This window comes from Petaurus breviceps, unplaced genomic scaffold, assembly GCF_028583685.1.
Source record: "Petaurus breviceps papuanus isolate PSGF00001 unplaced genomic scaffold, PetGlider_PUasm1.0 40, whole genome shotgun sequence".
In the NCBI taxonomy this organism is placed as follows: Eukaryota; Metazoa; Chordata; class Mammalia; order Diprotodontia; family Petauridae; genus Petaurus; species Petaurus breviceps.
In genome coordinates, this window is record NW_027186315.1 from 8,786,873 (window position 1) to 8,806,293 (window position 19,421).

Genomic DNA, 19,421 nt, shown 5'->3' on the forward strand with positions numbered 1-19,421 from the left:
ATTACTACATAAATGTTGGTTGTGCACTTTGTCCATATACTGACTGAGAAGTTCTTACATCTAACTTGTTCTGTGAGGAGAAAAAAATAATTATCTCTTTGAATAATAGAGGTTTGATAGCAAATTCAGACAGAACCAAAAGCAGTATCATAGAAAATGAAAGTATGAGTTTTGCTAGTACTGTTGCTTTAAGACACCAATTATGGCAGGAATGTTTTAAAATGGCTCCATGGAACAGCACTTCTTCGTGATAATCAGTTATATAGGTTTTTCAAATTTGTGTTTTCAAGATGAATAAATCCGGTGGCTTAAAGTTTGCTGACATTTTCCAAGTATTGAAGAGGATTAAAAACACACAGACACAATTCTATCATCTTTGTTAACTAGAACAAAAAGCTTTCACTACAATACACACATCATCACATTATTCATCTTCCACTGCTCTATCATTGTTCTTTAACTGAAGGTCATTAAGAATTCAGCATCAAGCACATATTAACATGGCAAAGAATGGTATAAAAAAACCTGCAGATTCTGCCTGTTATTTTATTTATAGGAATCACATTATTTTTACAAGAAAGTAGTATTGTTCTTGTCAAGATTTAAGGGAATATAGCTACAGAACCTTAATTTGTTCCAATCTCTCAAAAAGCATTTATGGAGCATCTTATTTGAGCAAAGCATTGTGATGAATTTGGCTAGGGATGCAGGATAGGTAAGGCATGGCCCTAGACTTCTGCCTTAATGAATTTATAATCCACTGGTTGAGATGATAGAGGTACACAAATAACTACACCTACACCTATTTAAAATCGTCAGTAGTTGGGGGAGTGGAGTGATCCTTTCTGCCTAATGTAATTAGGGAAAATTTTGTGGAGGATGAAATATTAGATCTAAAACTTGAAGGGAAGACTGTATTTTGGTAGGTAGAGAGGGAAAGCTGGTGTTCCAAGATAAAGAAATAGCAGGAACAAAGGTGTAGAAGCTAGAAAGAGAAAAGCTTTCAGAAAATGAGATCCAGAGAATACAGAATATCCCAGTGTGGTTGGAAGATAGAATTTATGCATGAAATCAGTCATAATAGTAGAGAAAGCTCCATTTATGGAGAGGTTTCTCAGATATTTGGTCTACTTGACTTAAAACTGACTAAAAATTAACTGCCAAAACTTTCCAAAATATAATACATATAAAAAGACATATAAGCATGATTTTAAGTCACCTTAGTAAGTCAGTTTATGCAAACATTTTCCATAACACATAACCTAGAAGGCATTTATAACAACTGATTATAACAAAAACACATTCAAGAAGAAAAGGGCTTTCATATGTTACCTTTTTTTTAAAGTGCAATATTTTCTATGAGTGTTTTCCCTTACCAAAAGACAAATGGAAGATTTTATATATTTTCCTTTAGTAAGAACAACAACAAAAATTTGAGCAAGGTGAAAGTGGACACATTAAGTATAAAATATTTTATCTGATCTTCTAGTTTATGTTGGGTAGGTTTTATATTTAAGTATTAAGTACTACATAGGGATTTTTCTGAGCTTTTGAAATAAAGTAAGAACATCTGCATGTCACTAGATAGCACAGTGATGCAAACACAGGAAGTGTTTAGATACATTAAATATGTTGCCAATTAAATGGGGTAGAGGATAATAGGAATTATCTTATTTACCTAGTCCCACATGGATAAGCTAGTTTTCGAGCATCACTATCATGACATGAAAATTCATTCACTTAATCAGCTTGCTTATCAGAGTACTTATTTTAACAGAAATTTAAAATATTTTTTTTACAATTTGCTTTAATTTTTTTACTTTCTAGCTTCATAGTCACTGAATTAAATAGATTTTATCCTTCTCCTTACCCTAATAAATCCATAATGATTAAGATTTTGTTATTTATGTCAAGACACTAAATATCATATTAGCAAACTCCAAGCTTTTAAGTGTTAATATGCTTTTCTGAATTTTTATACACTTGGGAACAGTTAGGACAAAAATATTGATTATTATAGATCTACTCTCAAGAACCAATTTGACCGAATAAGATTTTTTAATAGCATGCATCAAGTGAACTGCTATGAAGATGATGATTTAAATGTTAAATTACTAAAAGCATATTTCAAAATAGAAAATATAAAATTACCAAGGAACATAGTTTTTAATCTTTTCTTAAATATGTGAAGTATATGATAAATCATATGTGTGTGTATCTATCTATATTACTTACATAGATTGTATGTGGTGGGGTGGGGATTTCCTGGTAGTGTCTGCACAACTATGTACTGTTGTTTCCTTCTTCACTTTTTTTTTCTTTGCCTATTACATTCAGGTTTTCCTTGGATCGTCATACTGATCTTGACAGGATTTTTAATATACATTCTGGAAATGGATCAATTTATACATCAAAGCCACTTGACCGTGAAATATCTCAATGGCACAATCTCAGTGTTATAGCAGCTGAGATCAGTAAGACTATTTTTGTGACTTTATTGGGAGTGGGTAGTGGTCATTATATTAAAGTGTCTTTCAGAAATGTATCGATATATGTATTTTGATTAAAGTAATTATACATAAGTATATAGTAAATCATAAATAGAACTTTTTTGTAAATACAACTCCATGATAAATTCACTAGATATTGATATCCCAGGAAAGCAGTGTAGTAAATTGGAACAAAATAAATACTGGATTTGGAGTCTGAAGACCTGAATTCAAATCCTGCCCTTGTCAGTTAATCACCAATCAACCTGAAGACCTTTCCATGGGTTGATATAAAAGACAGTAATTTAAAAGAATAAATCTGTATACTTTAAGAAGATTAAGATTTTTTCTCAATAATCTTTTTTCCATATTCTTCTAATAAGAGCTGTCTAGGAAAGATGTTCTGTTTCTTCCTTCCAAGTACAGTTAATTAAGGTCTACATTACACTGGATAAAATATCAGGCCCTAGGAAGGCAAGATTCAAAGAATGCAATAAAAAATAAATTATCAAGAATAAATTTTCAGGAAGGTAAAGAAATAGTTTGTGCCAAATACCTGACTAGCAGCAGAAATGATCTTCCCAGACTTAGCTATCAAACTGTGCCTACTCTTCAGGTTAGTTTTAGAGCAAATAAAATTGATTTGAACCTCTCTTGTTCCTCCTTCTCCCAAAATTTTGAGCAACACCACTGTCATTGGCATAGCCAACTGGCTTCTGAGCATTGAGACTATAGATTTAAATGAGTAAATTTCTTTTGACTAAAAGCAAAAAGACATTTATTTTAAAATCAGATTTAAAAAAATATATATTTTAAGGAGGGTGATTTTGTTGCCATCTCCAACTGAGTAGTAACAGCTGAGTTGAATGCTTTTAGAGGGAGTAACCTAGGTTAGGTCTTCTAGTCTGACCACTCTTGAATCATATCATTTTATACACTAAATTTGAAGCTGTCTTCCTTTGTTCCAAAGGAGCTATTAACTGCATTTTCAGATTCAGAGAGTTTGAGAAAATTAACTTTGAAACCTAGTAGAAATAATTAGGGGTTTGTTTTTTTTTGAAATGCTAATTTCTTTCTTTGTTTCCTTCTCCTCCTCCTCTTCCTTCTTCTCCTCCTTTTTCTCTGTCTCTGTCTCTGTCTCTGTCTCTGTCTCTGTCTCTCTCTCTCTCTCTCTCTCTCTCTCTCTGCCTCTCTGTCTCTGTATCTCTTGTGCACATGCACACACACACACACACTCAACTTTTTTTTTCTTTCCTGAAGTCAATCAGTCTTTAAATTAACTCTTTGAAATGCATACCTGCCAAAGTGTGTGTGATAAGGATCCTATTATGCCTTTTGAGGTATTACACATCAACTGGAAAGGGGGAAAGGAAGAAGTAGCACAAAGGGGTTGCTTTCACTTGGCCTTATGATTTGTGTTTTATGGTAAATGTGTCATTCTCTAAAGCCCCTGAGTGTGTCAAGAAGATATAAAAATACACTGCTACTAAATGTGTCACCTGCCACAGGCCCAGAAGTTAAATTCTCAAGTTTTCTAGTAATGCATTAAAGCTTATGACAAGTACTTGTGCCCAGTAAACTATATGGTGTACTATATCATGACTGACTTCCATCTTCAGCTTTCTTTTTCAGAAATATCATTAAAAATGCCATTTGGTGAGGCCAGCCTGAAAATTATGACTACTTATAATGACTGAATCAACCCTGGCAGCTGGAGCAAATTAACATTTGTTAGTAGAAGCAAATGAGCAGCCCCCAACGTATTCCTGAGATGGATTTAACTATTACCATTGCAGGAAATTCTAAAGGTGGTGGCTATATTTAAATTCAAACCTAAGAAGAGAGAAACAGTCTATTACAAAAAAGAATGCTAAACATCTGTATGTTTTGGATAATTAACTTGAGTTTCCTTTTTGTTTAACTCTGAAGAGAGAGCCCTAAAGATTCATCTGCAGTATAAGGAATGTTTCCCATGTTACTACTGATCATTGAAACAAAAACTTAAGACCTTATTTCCTCCCCACTTTTCTTCTCTTTTGGCAAGAAGAGTACAAATGTGGCAGGTCCTGTTACAAAAACCACATGGTGAAAGTGTTAAGACAGAATTCTGATTTACACAGAACACCTGGGCTCTAGACCTGGTTTCTGCCTTTTACTAGCTATATGACTCCCAGAGCCTCAGTTTCTTCTTTGGCAAAATGAAGTTGATAATAAAAATACTCCTTTTCCAGAAACATCATTGAAACTACCATTTCACAAGACCAGGTTGAAAATTACAATTCTATATTATGACCAAATGAACTCTATTTGCTAAAGCAAATTAAGAGCATCTCTCAGGGCTATTTGAGTAAACTATAAAGAATAACAGAAATATGAAGTATTTTGATTACCACATGGAATATAGGTATGAAATAAACATAGAAGATGGGGAAACTAGATAGGACTTTAGAGACACCACCTAGTCCAGGCCTTTATATTTTGTACATGAAGAAACTAAGTAAAATTCTGAATAAGTAAATTTGGTCTTAGTATGTGTTGTGGTGTTTCTGTTGCTGTGAATTACTTATCAGTTTGAAGACTCCAATGACAAAAGACTGAAACAGCTTTAAGTCCCAGTTTCATGAAGAAGGAATATGGGAAACAAGTATTTATTAAGTGCTTATTATGTACCAAACAAACATTGTGCTAAGGAATTTTACAGATATAATTTCATTTGATCCTCATATCAACCCTGTTAAAGTTGATGCTATTGTGATCTCAATTTTACACTTGAGGAAACTGAGGCAGATAAAAATTAAGGTCACAGCTTAAGTATCTGAAGTAGGATTTGAACATAGATTTTTCTGACTTTATGCCCAATATCGTATCCCAATATACTACCCCAGATATCTTCCTAGGAATGAAGACTGAAGAGGGAAAAAATTACTCTGTTTCTCTTGTAATTCTTTGTGGTAGGAAGAGTAGACCTGCTACCAATGGAACTCTTATCCTTACATGAAGATTTTAGAAAGTAACTCACACTATGCATATAAAAAGGAGGAAGAAAAGAAGGAGAAGGAGAAGAAGGCAGAAGAAGAGGAATAGGAGGAGGAAAAGGAGAAGAAGAACAAGAATAAGAATCATCTATGGAAGAGATACCAGAGAATATAGAAGGGATGTGTATGCAGGCACCTCCCATAGATTCTTCATCTGAGTTTTCTATTAAGCATGAGGCTCCTTCATTGCAAGATGATGTTTCAGCATAGCTATAGCAGAGCAAAAGGCAGTCTCATCTCCTTATTCTTCTACACATATTTTTCAGACCTACCCACATCCCTTTTGCATATAACTATATAGGGCGATAAATGGAACAATCCAGAAATGTGTATTGTGTTCAGAGCATATCCTCTAGGTCCTGTATGAAAATGAAGAGTCTAAATCTCTCTTCTCAAGAATATTAAAGTCCTGGTAACTTTGGATCAGATGTGTAGATGAATGCCACATAGGAAAAGAAGATCCAAATTATTCTTCCATTAGAATAGTAGGGCCATAAGTGTGAAAACTATCATATTAGACTGACTATATGAATAATAATGAAACTTTTAAAAATGGAGTAAGAAGACACTGATCAAAAGAGGTTGCAGAGACCAACTGAGAGTACTTCCTTGCAAAGGAGTGAGCAAGTAAAACACGAGTTCAATATAATTCAAGCTATTAACAACTACGATAGCAATAATAGCATTTTAACTACTATACATAGGGTTTTAGGATAACATATCAAGAGTATCATCTACAGAGGTAGGGAATATGTGGCCTCGAGGCAAGATGCCGTGGCCATCTAGGTCCTCCTGTACTGCTTTGACTGAATCCAAACTACACCGGAGAAATGATTCACCATATGTGGCCTCGAGGCAATACGTTCCCCACCTCTGTTCTGGACAGTTATGGATTCAGAATTAAATGAGTTTAGAAGGGAAGTTCTTGACAGTGGAAAGCCAAGACTGACTTTAAAGTCAGAACTGGCTTCACATGCTGCCTGCCTCTAACAATTATTGCCTATGTTAAGAAAGATGAGTCACTAAACCTCCCTAGACCTTAGTTAACCTTATCTTTAAAATGAGAGGATTAAAGTAGGTAATTACTAACATCACTTTTGTATCTATGATCCTAAAGCACCTAGTCTTGCCTTCTTATTCTACAGATGAGTTTCAGAGAACTGATTTGCCCAATGTCTTACATTTAGTCAATTGCATAGCCTTCATTAAAACCCAGGTGCTTTCTCTCAAAATACAGGGTATCCCAGAAGTCTTAGTGTAGTTTTAAACTTAATAACTTAATACTTACATAGTTTAATAGCTTAAATAAACTGCGCTAAGACTTCTGGGACTCCCTGTACACTTCTCTACTATATCTTGTTCCCTTACTATGATTAATTCTTAAAATGAGAGAATGCTTAGGTAACTTCATGTGGTTGAACTAATGCCTAAAATGAACACTATACATATCCTATTTGTATTTTCATATTTACATTCTGTCTTTTAAATAAGCTAATAAGCAAAATATGCCCATCATATATAAAAGCTGAAAAATTTTCAATAGTTATTTAAATGTATTTTCCAGAAGAAAAATGTGAGCCCCAAAATAATTGAAATCATTTCTATTTAATTATTCTAACATACCATTTTACTGTGTTTTATTGTATTATAATATTTATTGTATTACAATTTATTTTATTTTGTTTTGTATTTTTTGTATTATATTGTATTATTTTATTGTGTTACAATAGAGCAGAACTAATGTGTATTTACTTCAAAACATTCTAATTTTCACTTGATAGAAAAACATAGCCAAAAACATAATTCTAGCACAGGGGATGTTTCCCTGCATTATAGTACTAACACATTCCTATCAGTCTCTCTTTAATTCTGTTCATAGGAAATCAAGGTTTTTCTTTCCCTCCCCTAGACAACCCAAAAGAAACAACTCGTGTAGCAGTTTTTGTCAGAATTTTGGATGTCAATGACAATGCTCCACAGTTTGCTGTGTTCTATGACACATTTGTGTGTGAGAATGCAAGACCTGGACAAGTAAGTGTCTCTGAAATGTAATAAACATAATAATTTTTTAACTTTTCTTAATAAAAATAATACCTTCAGAGGGAAAAAGGGAGAGTGTGGAAGGAGAGTAAGAAGTGTCAGACAGAGAGACACGGAGAGACCAAGTGAGAAAAAGACAGATTTGTAAGGATTATCATAGGATCCTTAATTCTTTTTTAATGATTCTTAAAGTCTTGTGGAAGTTGTACCTGCTTTGCCACCACAAGGCAGTGAGTGGGTAGGTATAAGCAATTTCCAAACTCTTTGAAAAGCAAAAAAAAAAAAATCCTTCTGCTTTTTCAGATAAATATAGAAAACCAGTAGATGAAGAGGGTAAGTGAAAGCAATGGAAGACACAGAGAGAATTAAAGGATAGGAACAGATCCAAAAGGATAGAAAGAGATTCATTCAATTCCAGGATGTAGAAATGGAATTAAAATATGGCTATGTTGTAGTAAAAGAGGAACCAAACCTTAGATATATGCATTAAATTTCAGAATTACAGCAACATGAAATTATCTAATGACATATTTCTTTATAAAGCTCTCCCTGAATCAGCTTTATGTATTTACTCCTAAAACCTCTGCTTCAGTAGACTCATTTTGTTGTTTGAAAAGGCTGAATGTATGAATCTGAATGAAATGCTCTTAATTGGTTTCAGCACTATCTTCACAGAAGGAAGCAGAATGTTATAAATAATAATTGGGAATCAAATTTATTTTTTTAAAGAAAGAGAACCCATCACAGAACCACATTATGTTTTGACATTATTTCACGGTCTTTATAAACATCAATGTCACTATTACATTTTTATGCAAATTACATTACCCTATCTCTCAAATTCTTCCTATTGAATCATCAAACAAATTCAACAGTGCTTATACAGTTTTTGAAATGGTAAAATTGTGTCAACTGGATTTTATTTTTCCTTTCAGATGCTATGAAAAATTGGAGTTCAGCTTATTTACATGCCTTGTTTGGTTAATGTTATTGAAATCCAGAGTACTATACTTAGGTCATTTTAATGACCTGTAAGCATTGTTAATATTTCTGTTTTACTTTTGGAAGTTGTTCCCCAGCCACTTGTTTATTATTTGCCTAGGGCACCCTATTTCATTTGACCATCCCCAAAGAGGACAGTTTAAAATTTTAAACCTATATTTAAGTTGTCTGTCTTTTACATGTAAACAGACCGATTTTCCTAGATTTACAGGAACAATAGATCTGCAAAAGTAAATTTCCTATATATTTGTTTGGGCAATCTCAGTTTAACAATAATAATAGCTACCATTTATAAAGTTCTTTAATGTTTGGAAAACAAATTCCAAATATTTCATTTTATCTTCATAACTGCCTTGTGAGCTAGGTGCTATTTTAGCCCCATTTTGCAGTTGAGGAAATGAAGCCAAATAAGTTAAATCACTTGCCTAGAGTCACACAGCTAGTAAAAATCTAAAGTAATATTTGAACCCAGATTTTTATAACTCTAGTTTCAACACTCTGTCAGCTGTGCCACCTAGTTCCCTAATGACCACAGCAAAACAAAAGTCAATCATTTAACAAGCATTTATTAAACACTTCACTGTGTCAGGCACTGTGCTAAGTATTTGAGATTCCAAAGCAAAACTAAAACTAAAACCCTTCACACACTAATGCATGGTCTTTCTATTCTAGGAGCTCACAGTCAAAGAGGGGAGAAAACATGCAAATAACTAGGTACAAACACATACATACATATGTGCATATAGGTATGTGTATACATATATAAGCATATGCTTTCATACAGAAAGCTATGTATGTAATCTTATATATATGTTCATATATGTATACATGTCTCTATATGTAGCTATGTATATCTTATTTTATGTAGTTTGCAAACTAGATGTGTGTAGATATTTATGTGCATATGTATGCAGTCTACCTATATTGTTAGTACATCAAACATAATTTCTGGGGAAAAAGAGAAGTGGAAGGTAGGCAGCAGGAAAAGGCTTCTTGAAAACTGTAATTTGAATTGTCTTAAAGAAAGCCAGAGAATCTAGGAGCTAGAAATAAGGAAAGTGAGTCCCAGGTATCAGTGTAAGCTAACAGTCAGGAGATGGGATGCGATGTGTGAGACTATTGCAAGTAGAGAGTATATAGGAGAGTAATATGTAAGATAATTAATAAGGTAGGGAGGTTTCTGGTTATTGAGGCATTCTGGTAAATGCCCAATAGAACATTTTATATTTGATCCTAGAAGTAAAAGAGAGTCACTGTAGCTTATTCAGTAGGGACAATGACATGGTCATAACTTTGCTTTAGGAAAACCAATTTGGCAACTGACTGGAGCATTGTTTGAAGCGGGGAGGGTATCAAAGGCGACAGACCAATTATAAATCAATTGAAATAGTCTAGGCAAGAGAAAATGAAGGCCTATATTGAGTGGAGATAAAAAGAAAAATATGAGTAATTAAGTGAAAAGTAGAAACAACAAGAATTTACAACAGAATAAATATATATAATGAGTAAAAATGTGAAGCAGATAAGGATGACAAGTAGGTCATGAGTCTGGGTGATGGGCAGGATGATGGTACCCTTAACAGTAATAGGAAGAATGGAAAAAGAGAAGGAAGTGGTAGATGGGGTGAGGACAAGAGATAATGAATTCTGTTTTGAACATGTTGAGTTTGCAATACCTGAAAAACATACATTATGAAATGTTAAAAAGGCCTTAACAGTATAGAACTAGAGCTCAGGAGAAAGATGAAGGCTGGATAAATTTATCTGAGAAGAATCTGCTTAAAGATGATAATTAAACCTACTGGAGCTGATGAAATCACTAAGCAAGATAGTGCATAGGGGAAAGGGAAGTGGTGCCAAGACAGAGCCTTGGGAGAAGTTGACATTTAGTCAGCAAAATGTGGGTGAATATCTGGCAAAGGAGACTAAAGAGAAGCAGTCAAATAGGAAGAAGGAGGAAAAGTAGTGATTAGTGTCACGAAAACCTAGAGAGAAAAGATTTTCCTTGAAGAGAGAGAGTAGCAGTGTCAAAATCTTCAGAGGTCAAGAACATTTGCAAAAAGATTTGACCATTTAAAAGATTGGTGACCGTAGACAGAGTAATTTCATTTAAATAATGAAGTTAGAATATTTGTATATATTTATGATGCTTTTAATTTATGTAATTTCATAAAGACAAACTCCTTAAAATGGAGTATTTTAATTAATATGTTTGCAATGACTGTTAGTTGAAACCTATTGTGCTAAGAATGATGTATTGCTTTGAAATTGCAATTGGTCTGTAAGCCTTTCAATGAAAGTATAATGCAACTATAACTAAAATCAATTTCACCTTGAACTTTTATATCAATGAATAGCTTTAATTATTTAATTGAATAGTGTTGTTTCATAGCTGATCAACCATTTCTAACAACTGTAATTATACTGGTTACTCAAAAGTGAGAATAGGGGCATTTTAAAATAGGGAGACAAATGATTGTTCACCTGGGTTTTTTGCCTATGTCCTGAAGGATATACCTCATAGATTCTAAACAGAACAAATACATGGAGAGGTCAGGTTATCTGAATCCTTCCATTTTCTAATGACAGTGTACTAATTGCATTGATTTCTAGAATACTACATAGCTTTTTTAATGGAAATTGTTAAAATCCAGAGGATTTTAATTATAATTATATATATGTATATATATATATATATATATATATATATATATATATATAATCCAGATAATTAAGAAGGGGAGAAAAGGGAGAGGAAAAAAAAACACAACTATCATCTAGATTTTGACACGTAGAACAGAATTGTTCCAACAGTATATACATCTCAGATAGTTCCTGCAGATAGACAGCAAGTTTAGCCCATAATTGAATAGGAGGCAGAGTCTAGATTGAATCACATCCAAGAAAGTGAATAGTGCTTTCAATTATCCTAACGTAGTTGCTGTTGTATAGTTAATAGTTGTCTTTTTAACATCAATGCTCTTTAGTTTATTCTCTCTGACTGAAAATCATGGAAAACTGTAGAGCCAAAAGAACATACATTTCAGGTGACCCAATGGGTAATGAAACACACACACACACACACACACACACACACACACACACACAAACACACATACACTTCCAAAAGACATCATCCGAGACATATTATTAGAAAAAAATAAACAAAATAAACAGACATGGGAGATCAAAATTTAGGTGTTTAATTTGCTTATTGCAATATTTGAAATATGACAAAAACCAAAGGAAAACCTTACTTCAGATTAATTCAGCAACCTTTTATTCAACATCTATTTATTAGGTCTTATAATACAAATTTAACAACAAAAAAATAGCAAGATGCCCAGACAGCTGGATATATAATTGAATGTATAGAAAAGGCAGAAGCCATTCAAAAGTGGAATAATCAGCCTTATAGGTGCTACTGGGTTTCTCCTCCTCAGAGGTCTTCATGTCAAGGTTGTATGACCACTTGATATGTTTTAGAGTAGATTTATATTCAAGTTCCTGTAGAATTATTGTAATTGAACTCAAGTTATCTTTTAAACCCAGCTCTGCCTTCTAGGGCCACATGAACCTTCTGAATTATTGAAAGCTGAGATCTAATCTGCACTATCAATTGTGATTTAGAATTTTAATTTTACAAATGTATTTAACTATCTGATCAGGACTTTTCTATCTATATGGTAAACTTGATCTACTTGACTTTAAATATAGTTTTTATCCTTATCTTTTAAATTACCAATATTTTTTTACATTTAAAATATGTACTTGTAATATAACTGTTATAAAATTCCTTTTTATTTTATGACTTTTGCCACTATTTTTCTCACTATTGTATTAAGATCATCTATCCACTACCAACTTCTCTTTATAGTTAGAATAAGGTTTTCTCCCTAATAAAATTTCATCTTCTAATTAGTTTTCCAAAGTATATGTGGAGAGCAAATGATAGCCTTTATTTCAATCAGTGTTGAGATACAGGCATAAAAATTCCCTCTACTGATGGAGATAAGATAGCTTGTCTATTTTACAATCTTTGAAACTGACTAGAAAATGATACAGTGTTATGAAAAGATAGACCTCCAGCCTGAGAGTCAGGAAAACTTTACTTCAAATCTTGCCTCTGACATACTGTCTATGTTATCCTGCATAGATTACTTAATTGTTCATTGCCACAGGTAACTCTTCAAGACTTATACATTGAAGAGAAAATACCAAACTGAATTAGTACAGGAGGCCCCTTCATTGGGAGTTCCCTTTACCAATAAAACCACAGGCCCAAAAATGGTTACCTGAGGACCTGAGGGTTTAAGTGATTTCCTCATAGTCAAACAGCTACTGTATGTGATTGGAAAGATTTAATCCCAGGTCTCCTGATTTCACAAGTAGTCCTCTATCCTCTATACTATGGGGTTTCTCTTTGAGCTGATGCTGTTACAGTTATATTACATGAAATGACCTTAATTTAAAAGGGCCAAGGTCCCCAACTGCATTCTGGGCTATTTCCAGGCTTCCGGTGAATATCTGGCCACTATACCCAGATGGCTCTGAAGGAGAAATTTGCATAGCCCTCCCTCACTCAAATCAAAAGTCAATTGCAAGTCATCTCCCTGATGTCATGGTCCCCTTCCAGAATGAAGGACAAACCACAATCTCTGAGCCCATGTATATATCATTATTGCTAATATTTTATAGCCTGTTAGAGAGATATGTTTCTTCTTTGTCTTTTGAGGAACGTACATTTAAAAAAAATTCATTGCATATCTTCCTGCTCCATTGAAGTTATAAAACATCACTAGGAAAATGGTGGTGTTGATGAAATAGTCTTTTATATCAGGGAGTAGTATGAAAGTGCTATACACCTTGGATAAGAGTTTTTAAGGTAATTTCCTATGCACTCATTTGGTTTTGTTTTTTGGTCACCAAAAAAAAGGATACAGTAGAATCTCAAATATTTTATACCTCTCAATCTCATGACTATGAATATGCAATCTGTTTTAGAGAATCATTTACCGAAACCTAGTTATTCTCCTCTCCGTTTTTTTTTTTTTCTTAAAGGAAAACTTCAGGGCAACTAGGTGGTACAGTGAATAAAAAAATGGTCTTGAAGTCAGGAGGACATGAGTTCAAATTCAGCCTCAGACACTTGACACTTTACTAGTGGTGTGACCTTGAGCAAGTCACTTATCCCCAATTGCCTAGCCTTCCCCCCTCAAAAATTAATTTAAAAAAGAGGAAAGCTCAAAATTTCGCAGAAACCATTCTTTCAAAAGATTTCTTTTATATGAAAGCAGACCTTTTACTAAAGTCCTATTCTAATACTTTTTTGTAGCATTGGATTAAACTAGAGTCTTGAAGGCTTTGCAAGTATATTACTAAATTCTTCCAAATTAGAAAGATGTTAAGTATAGGCTAATCAGACCAATGTCAAAGGACAAGCCTTGATTCAAATTATATTTAGAGGAACTCATCACCAAATTGTCCACAGGATAATAAATATCTTCTCCCCAGAAATGTCTAAATGCTAGAGAGGTTGTGACCTGTGCTGTTTGAGATAGTGCTAAAGGCAAATAAATTAGAGATCTTTGAAGTAATGTCATAAGAAAGTAAGCATGCTGTTTGGATTTCTTTACTATTGCTTAATTTTGGTCCTGATAACGTCTTTGAAATTTTCTATTAGTTTAGAATCTGTTCTTATTTGATAGAGCTTTAAAAATTATTTCCAGAGTACATTTTGAATATACTCCAGTACAAATATCCCCTGGATTTATTTAGTTGCAGATGCTTTTGTCAACTAATGTTTAAGTACAATTGTCACTACTTAATTTATGACTTACAAGAGAATATTCTTGTTGATGAGCTTGGTGATGCATGGATTATTTAAATAAAAGGATGTTTTTAAAGGGTTTTTTTGTCAGCAAACAAAAGAGAAAGATCTGAAATTGTTTATATCCCTTAATCAATTGTATGATTGTTAATATGCAATCTGTTATAAGGAACATCTACCAAAGCCTAGGTTTTCCTCTGGTCTTTTTTTCTTAAAGAATAGCCCTTTTGGATAAACATACTTTGAAAATTTGAAAGGATAAACACACTTTGAAACTGCTAAATGTTCTGTTATTAATCTTTTGAGTGGAATAATATTTAATGCAGTATAATACAAATAAAATAGTTACATTTTAAATTGAATATTATATTATCCACACATGCACTATTTGAATTGTAGATGTTTCCCTGAAGAGAAAAATAATTAAAGATGATGACTATAATGTTTTACCCATCTGGTCAATTTATTTAGGAATACTTAAATGAATATGTGATCTCATTAACATGGATATTCTCTCCAAAGATACAGAATTTGAGAGTTGGGAGAGATATCAACAGTCATATAGCTCAAACCATACATATAAGGAATCCCTATTATAACAAAACCAACAAATGGTCATATAATCTTAGCTTGAAGATCTTCAAAAGAAGGAACTTATCACATTTTGAGGCAGATCATTTTAATTTACAATTGCCTGCCTATCATGTGTGACTATCATATTCTTCCACAAGTTAACAACAAAGAATCTATTCAAGATGTTGGGGTTCTTTCCCTAGCTCTCTTGATATTTTGAGGATATCAAGAAAGCATCTGGAAATCTCACTTTTATCACATCCCCAATCCACCTTTATTTTACCATACATATTTCATGACATTTTTTTCTCTGCTCCTTTTTTTATGATTTCTTGTTTGCGCTATGTTTAACTCTGCTCATTCTAATCCCCTAAGCTCTAACCAAATGGCTTTCCAATTATTCAGTTACTTGATTACAAAAGCAAACAATTTGTTTAATCATTGACCTGAATCAAATTTAAAAACAGTGAATATCTATCATATTGAAGATGATCTTAATTTGTAGTGAGTTCACAAGAATCTTTGGTGAAATACCAGAAACCAGCCTTATCACAAATTGAACTGACTGATTCATTTTATTAAGATTTTTAAAAGGGGGAGGGGGGCGGCTAGGTGGCGCAGTGAGTAGAACACTGGCCCTGGAGTCAGGATAACCTGAGTTCGGTTCTGGCCTTAGACACTTAACACACACACACACACACACACACACACACACACACACACAAACTAGCCATGTACCCTTTTGCCCATTTTATAATCCTAATGTTTCTATCCAAAAAGGCAAAAAAAAAATTTTTTATTAAAAAAAAGATTAAAAAAAAAACAGAAGTGAGGGATTTACCAAATTTACTATTTAATTTTGTTTGAATATAGTCTCTATTCCTCCACTTCTCCATTCAGTTTGATTATATTGAATATATGAATGTTTCTCTGTATGTGTTCCATACTGTTAATTAAATTTCCATCATAAACTTTAGAAACTTGTGCACAACATATATTTTATAATGAGCATAGATGGAGGATTTCATTGTTTAGATTGAAGATAAACTCCCCTATTTTTTTTTGCTTTTTTTTGGAGGGCAATTGGGGTTAAGTGACTTGCCCAAAGTCACTAGAAAGTATGTCAGGTGTCTGAGGCTGGATTTGAACTCAGGTCCTCCTGACTCCAGGGCTGGTTCTCTATTCACTGCGCCACCTAGCCCACCTAGCTGCCCCAACTCCTCTCTCTATTAATCGATCCTTAAGATACCATTCTGTACTCCTTTATAAGAAGAAAGTAAATACTCTTCAAAATTTCTTAGTATTTTTTTACCATCACCAAACCTATCTCTTCAGTATTTTATAGCCAAAGTAATAAAGAAGTTTGTCCCTCTTACTCTTACTCTTACTATCATCTTAACTTTCTACAGTCTGGCTTCAGATCTCATTATTCAAATGAAATTGCTTTCCAAAGTTATCAGTGCTCTCATAACTGTCAAATCTAATGGTCTTTTTTTCCATCCTCATCCTTGAACTCTGCAGCTTTGCTGTTGTTGATTGCCTTCTTCTCTTTAATACTGTTTTCTCTCTAGGCTTTCATGACACTACCCTCATTTTCCTCCTACCTCTCTATCTAATTCTCAGCTTCCTTTGCTGTAGGTTCATCCAGGTCAAATCTGCTAACCATGAGTATCCTGAGCCTTCTTCTTCCCCCCACAGTTTCACTTAATGATGTCTTCAGCTTCCATGGATTCAGTTTTCATCTTTATGCTGATGATCCTCTAGTTGATTTATTTATTCCAAACTGCTTTTCTGACTTCAGTCACTCATCTTTAAGTTCCTAGTGGACATCTGAAACTAGATGTCCTGTAGACATCTAAAACTCAAAACATTCAGAATGGAACTCATAATCTCCTCTCCCCCACAAAAAGTTCCCTCATTCCAAACTTTTCTATGCTTATTAAAGGTACTACCATCCAATGAGTTACCCAGGCTCACGACTTAGGCATCATCCTTGAATCTTTACTCTCTCACCTGTGATATCTAATTTGTTTCCAAAGTCTCTTAATTTTACCTTTTGTAACATCTCTTGAATATTACTTCCCCAACTGTACATTGCTAACACCTTTGTGTACCAGCCTCAAACCTGGACTACTACTATACACTGATGGTTGATCTCCCTGGCAACAAGCCTCTCACCATTCCAATCCATCTCCACTCAGCTGTCAGTTATCTTCCTAAAATGAAGGTCTGATTATGTTACCCTCCTGTCCTGTAAACACCAGTAACATACAATAACTCAGGCTCAAATATAAAATCAACCAGTGTTCAAAGGCTTTCACAAACATACCCAACAAATCAAATAGTCTTCTTACCTGCAAATATTCTTTGATCCAGTAACACTGGCTTCCTTGTTATTTCTTTTTAAAAAAAAAAGATACACCACCTCTGACTCTAGACATTTTCACTGGCAACCCTTCATGCTTGGAATACTCTCCTCCTCCCTCCCCCATTCTCTAACCCTTGACTTCCCTGGCTTCCTCCAAGTCTGAGTTAAAACACTACCTTCTATGGAAAGTCTTTCCCAGTCCCTATTAATTCTGTTACTTTCTGTTCATTGTTTACTTCTTATTTATCCAGTATGTAGTTTCTTTGTACATAGTTATTTGTTTGTTGTCCTTTCCATTAGATTGGGAGTTCCCTGAGGTCAAGTACTACTTTTTTTTCCCCTTTCTTTGTATCTCTAGCACTAAACACAGTGTCTGGCTAAAAGGAAAGCCTAACTAAGTTTTATTGACTATTTTTCTATACCTATATAAGAAAATATATAAAATAAAATCCTAGCCACAGATGATATGACTAAAGTCATTGTCTCCACATAAAAAGTCACTTTTTGATAAGCTAAACAAAAATGGATGTTTCCAGCTTATTAAAATATTTTAAAAATCAAATTTAAGCAATATTGATCTATTGACTTAGAGCTAGAAATTTGAGTATATGTCAGTTTATAAAAAGAAAACAAATGTAGTGTTACTGAGTAAACCACAGTGAGGGAAGGTGGGGACTTAAAAGATATTGCATGTGAAATATCAGTAGCAATTTTAGGCAGTAGCAAATTTAATGTGTATTTTCTTTTCTCTGCAGCTAATACAGACTATCAGTGCAGTGGATAAAGATGATCCCTTAGGTGGACAGAAATTTTTCTTCAGTCTAGCTGCTGTCAACCCAAACTTCACTGTCCAGGATAATGAAGGTATATTTCAGATCTGACAATATAAAGAATTCCCTTTAAAGGATTACTTACAAAATTTATGATATGCCATAAATAGTTTAAAAGACCTCAAAGAAGTTGATAATTCTCATAATATTATACATTGTATTGAATGGTTTAATGAGATATCGATTCTTTAACATTTTCAATAATCAGTAACACCTTCAGATGCACAAGATTCAACAATCCCTGCCTCCCCCCAAAAAAGCCCCTACCAACCACACATACCAAGCCTCTTTACATAAAATGTGTAAGTGATAAAAATAACTGATAAAGTAAAAAAGAAGCAAAAATTACCCTAAAAGTGATATGATTGGCTGGTTCGTTTACCTGAATAAAAGAAGTTTCTAATTAACTGACAAAGGCTATCAAAGTTGAGCTCTAACCATACCAAATATATTAAGTGATTATAATGCATAAAAAAGAGAGTAGAGATAAGGAATAAAAAGGGAATAGGTTAAAAGGAAAGAGAGAAAAACAGCATAAATAACATAATGTAAAGATAGCAAGGGGGTTATAGAAAAGCAGACTCACAGAAAATAATAAGAAATGACATTTGAGAGTAGACACATATGTAAGGCAAGAGAAAGATGAAATGTTTACTTAGAGCAAAACAGCCTGAGCAGCCATACATATGTACAATTCAATAGCCCCTGAAGCCATAAAAGTATTGTATTTTAGACTGGGATAGCAATTTATCTCCATAGTGATTATCATGTATCATCAAGAAAAAAAATAAATGTTCAGTATACTCTGTGTGCAAAGACAGGGAAATGTGTGATATGTTTTAGAAAAAGCACTATCAAAAATATGTATTTTAAGTTTTAGGACTTAAAGGTTAAATTCCTTGGAAAACTCACTGTTCTAGAACACCTTCCCTATGCATTCAGAATAGCTAAGGTAGTATTGCACCTAGTAATTCTCTCTGTGTGTATTTTTTTGAATTTATGCAGAATCTTTTTGAATGAATAACATTATGGTGAAGGTGGTTTTCATTATTCAGTAAGCATTCAAATATTTATTTTGTGATAGGTGCTGAAGGAAGACATAAATAAGATTAGACAGTTCATTATTTCAATGAATTTATGATCTAGTTGGAGATTTTAAGGCATGTGAACAAATAATTATTATACAGGGAAGTATATTACAAATATAATAAGGGAATCACAAAAAATAATTTAGGCATTAAAGAAAATAATTCT

The 19,421-nt window shown here is 33.4% G+C and overlaps 1 protein-coding gene across 2 annotated transcripts in view; it reads left to right on the forward strand.

The window, feature by feature from the left end:
• LOC138170909 (cadherin-10) overlaps positions 1-19,421 on the forward strand; it is a 313,250-nt gene that overhangs the window by 280,553 nt on the left and 13,276 nt on the right. For both annotated transcript variants that reach the window (XM_069100370.1, XM_069100369.1), the window contains 3 exons: positions 2,338-2,474; positions 7,434-7,555; positions 18,093-18,201. In XM_069100370.1, the coding sequence (XP_068956471.1) occupies positions 2,338-2,474; positions 7,434-7,555; positions 18,093-18,201 (368 nt within the window). The remainder of the gene's footprint in view (positions 1-2,337; positions 2,475-7,433; positions 7,556-18,092; positions 18,202-19,421) is intronic.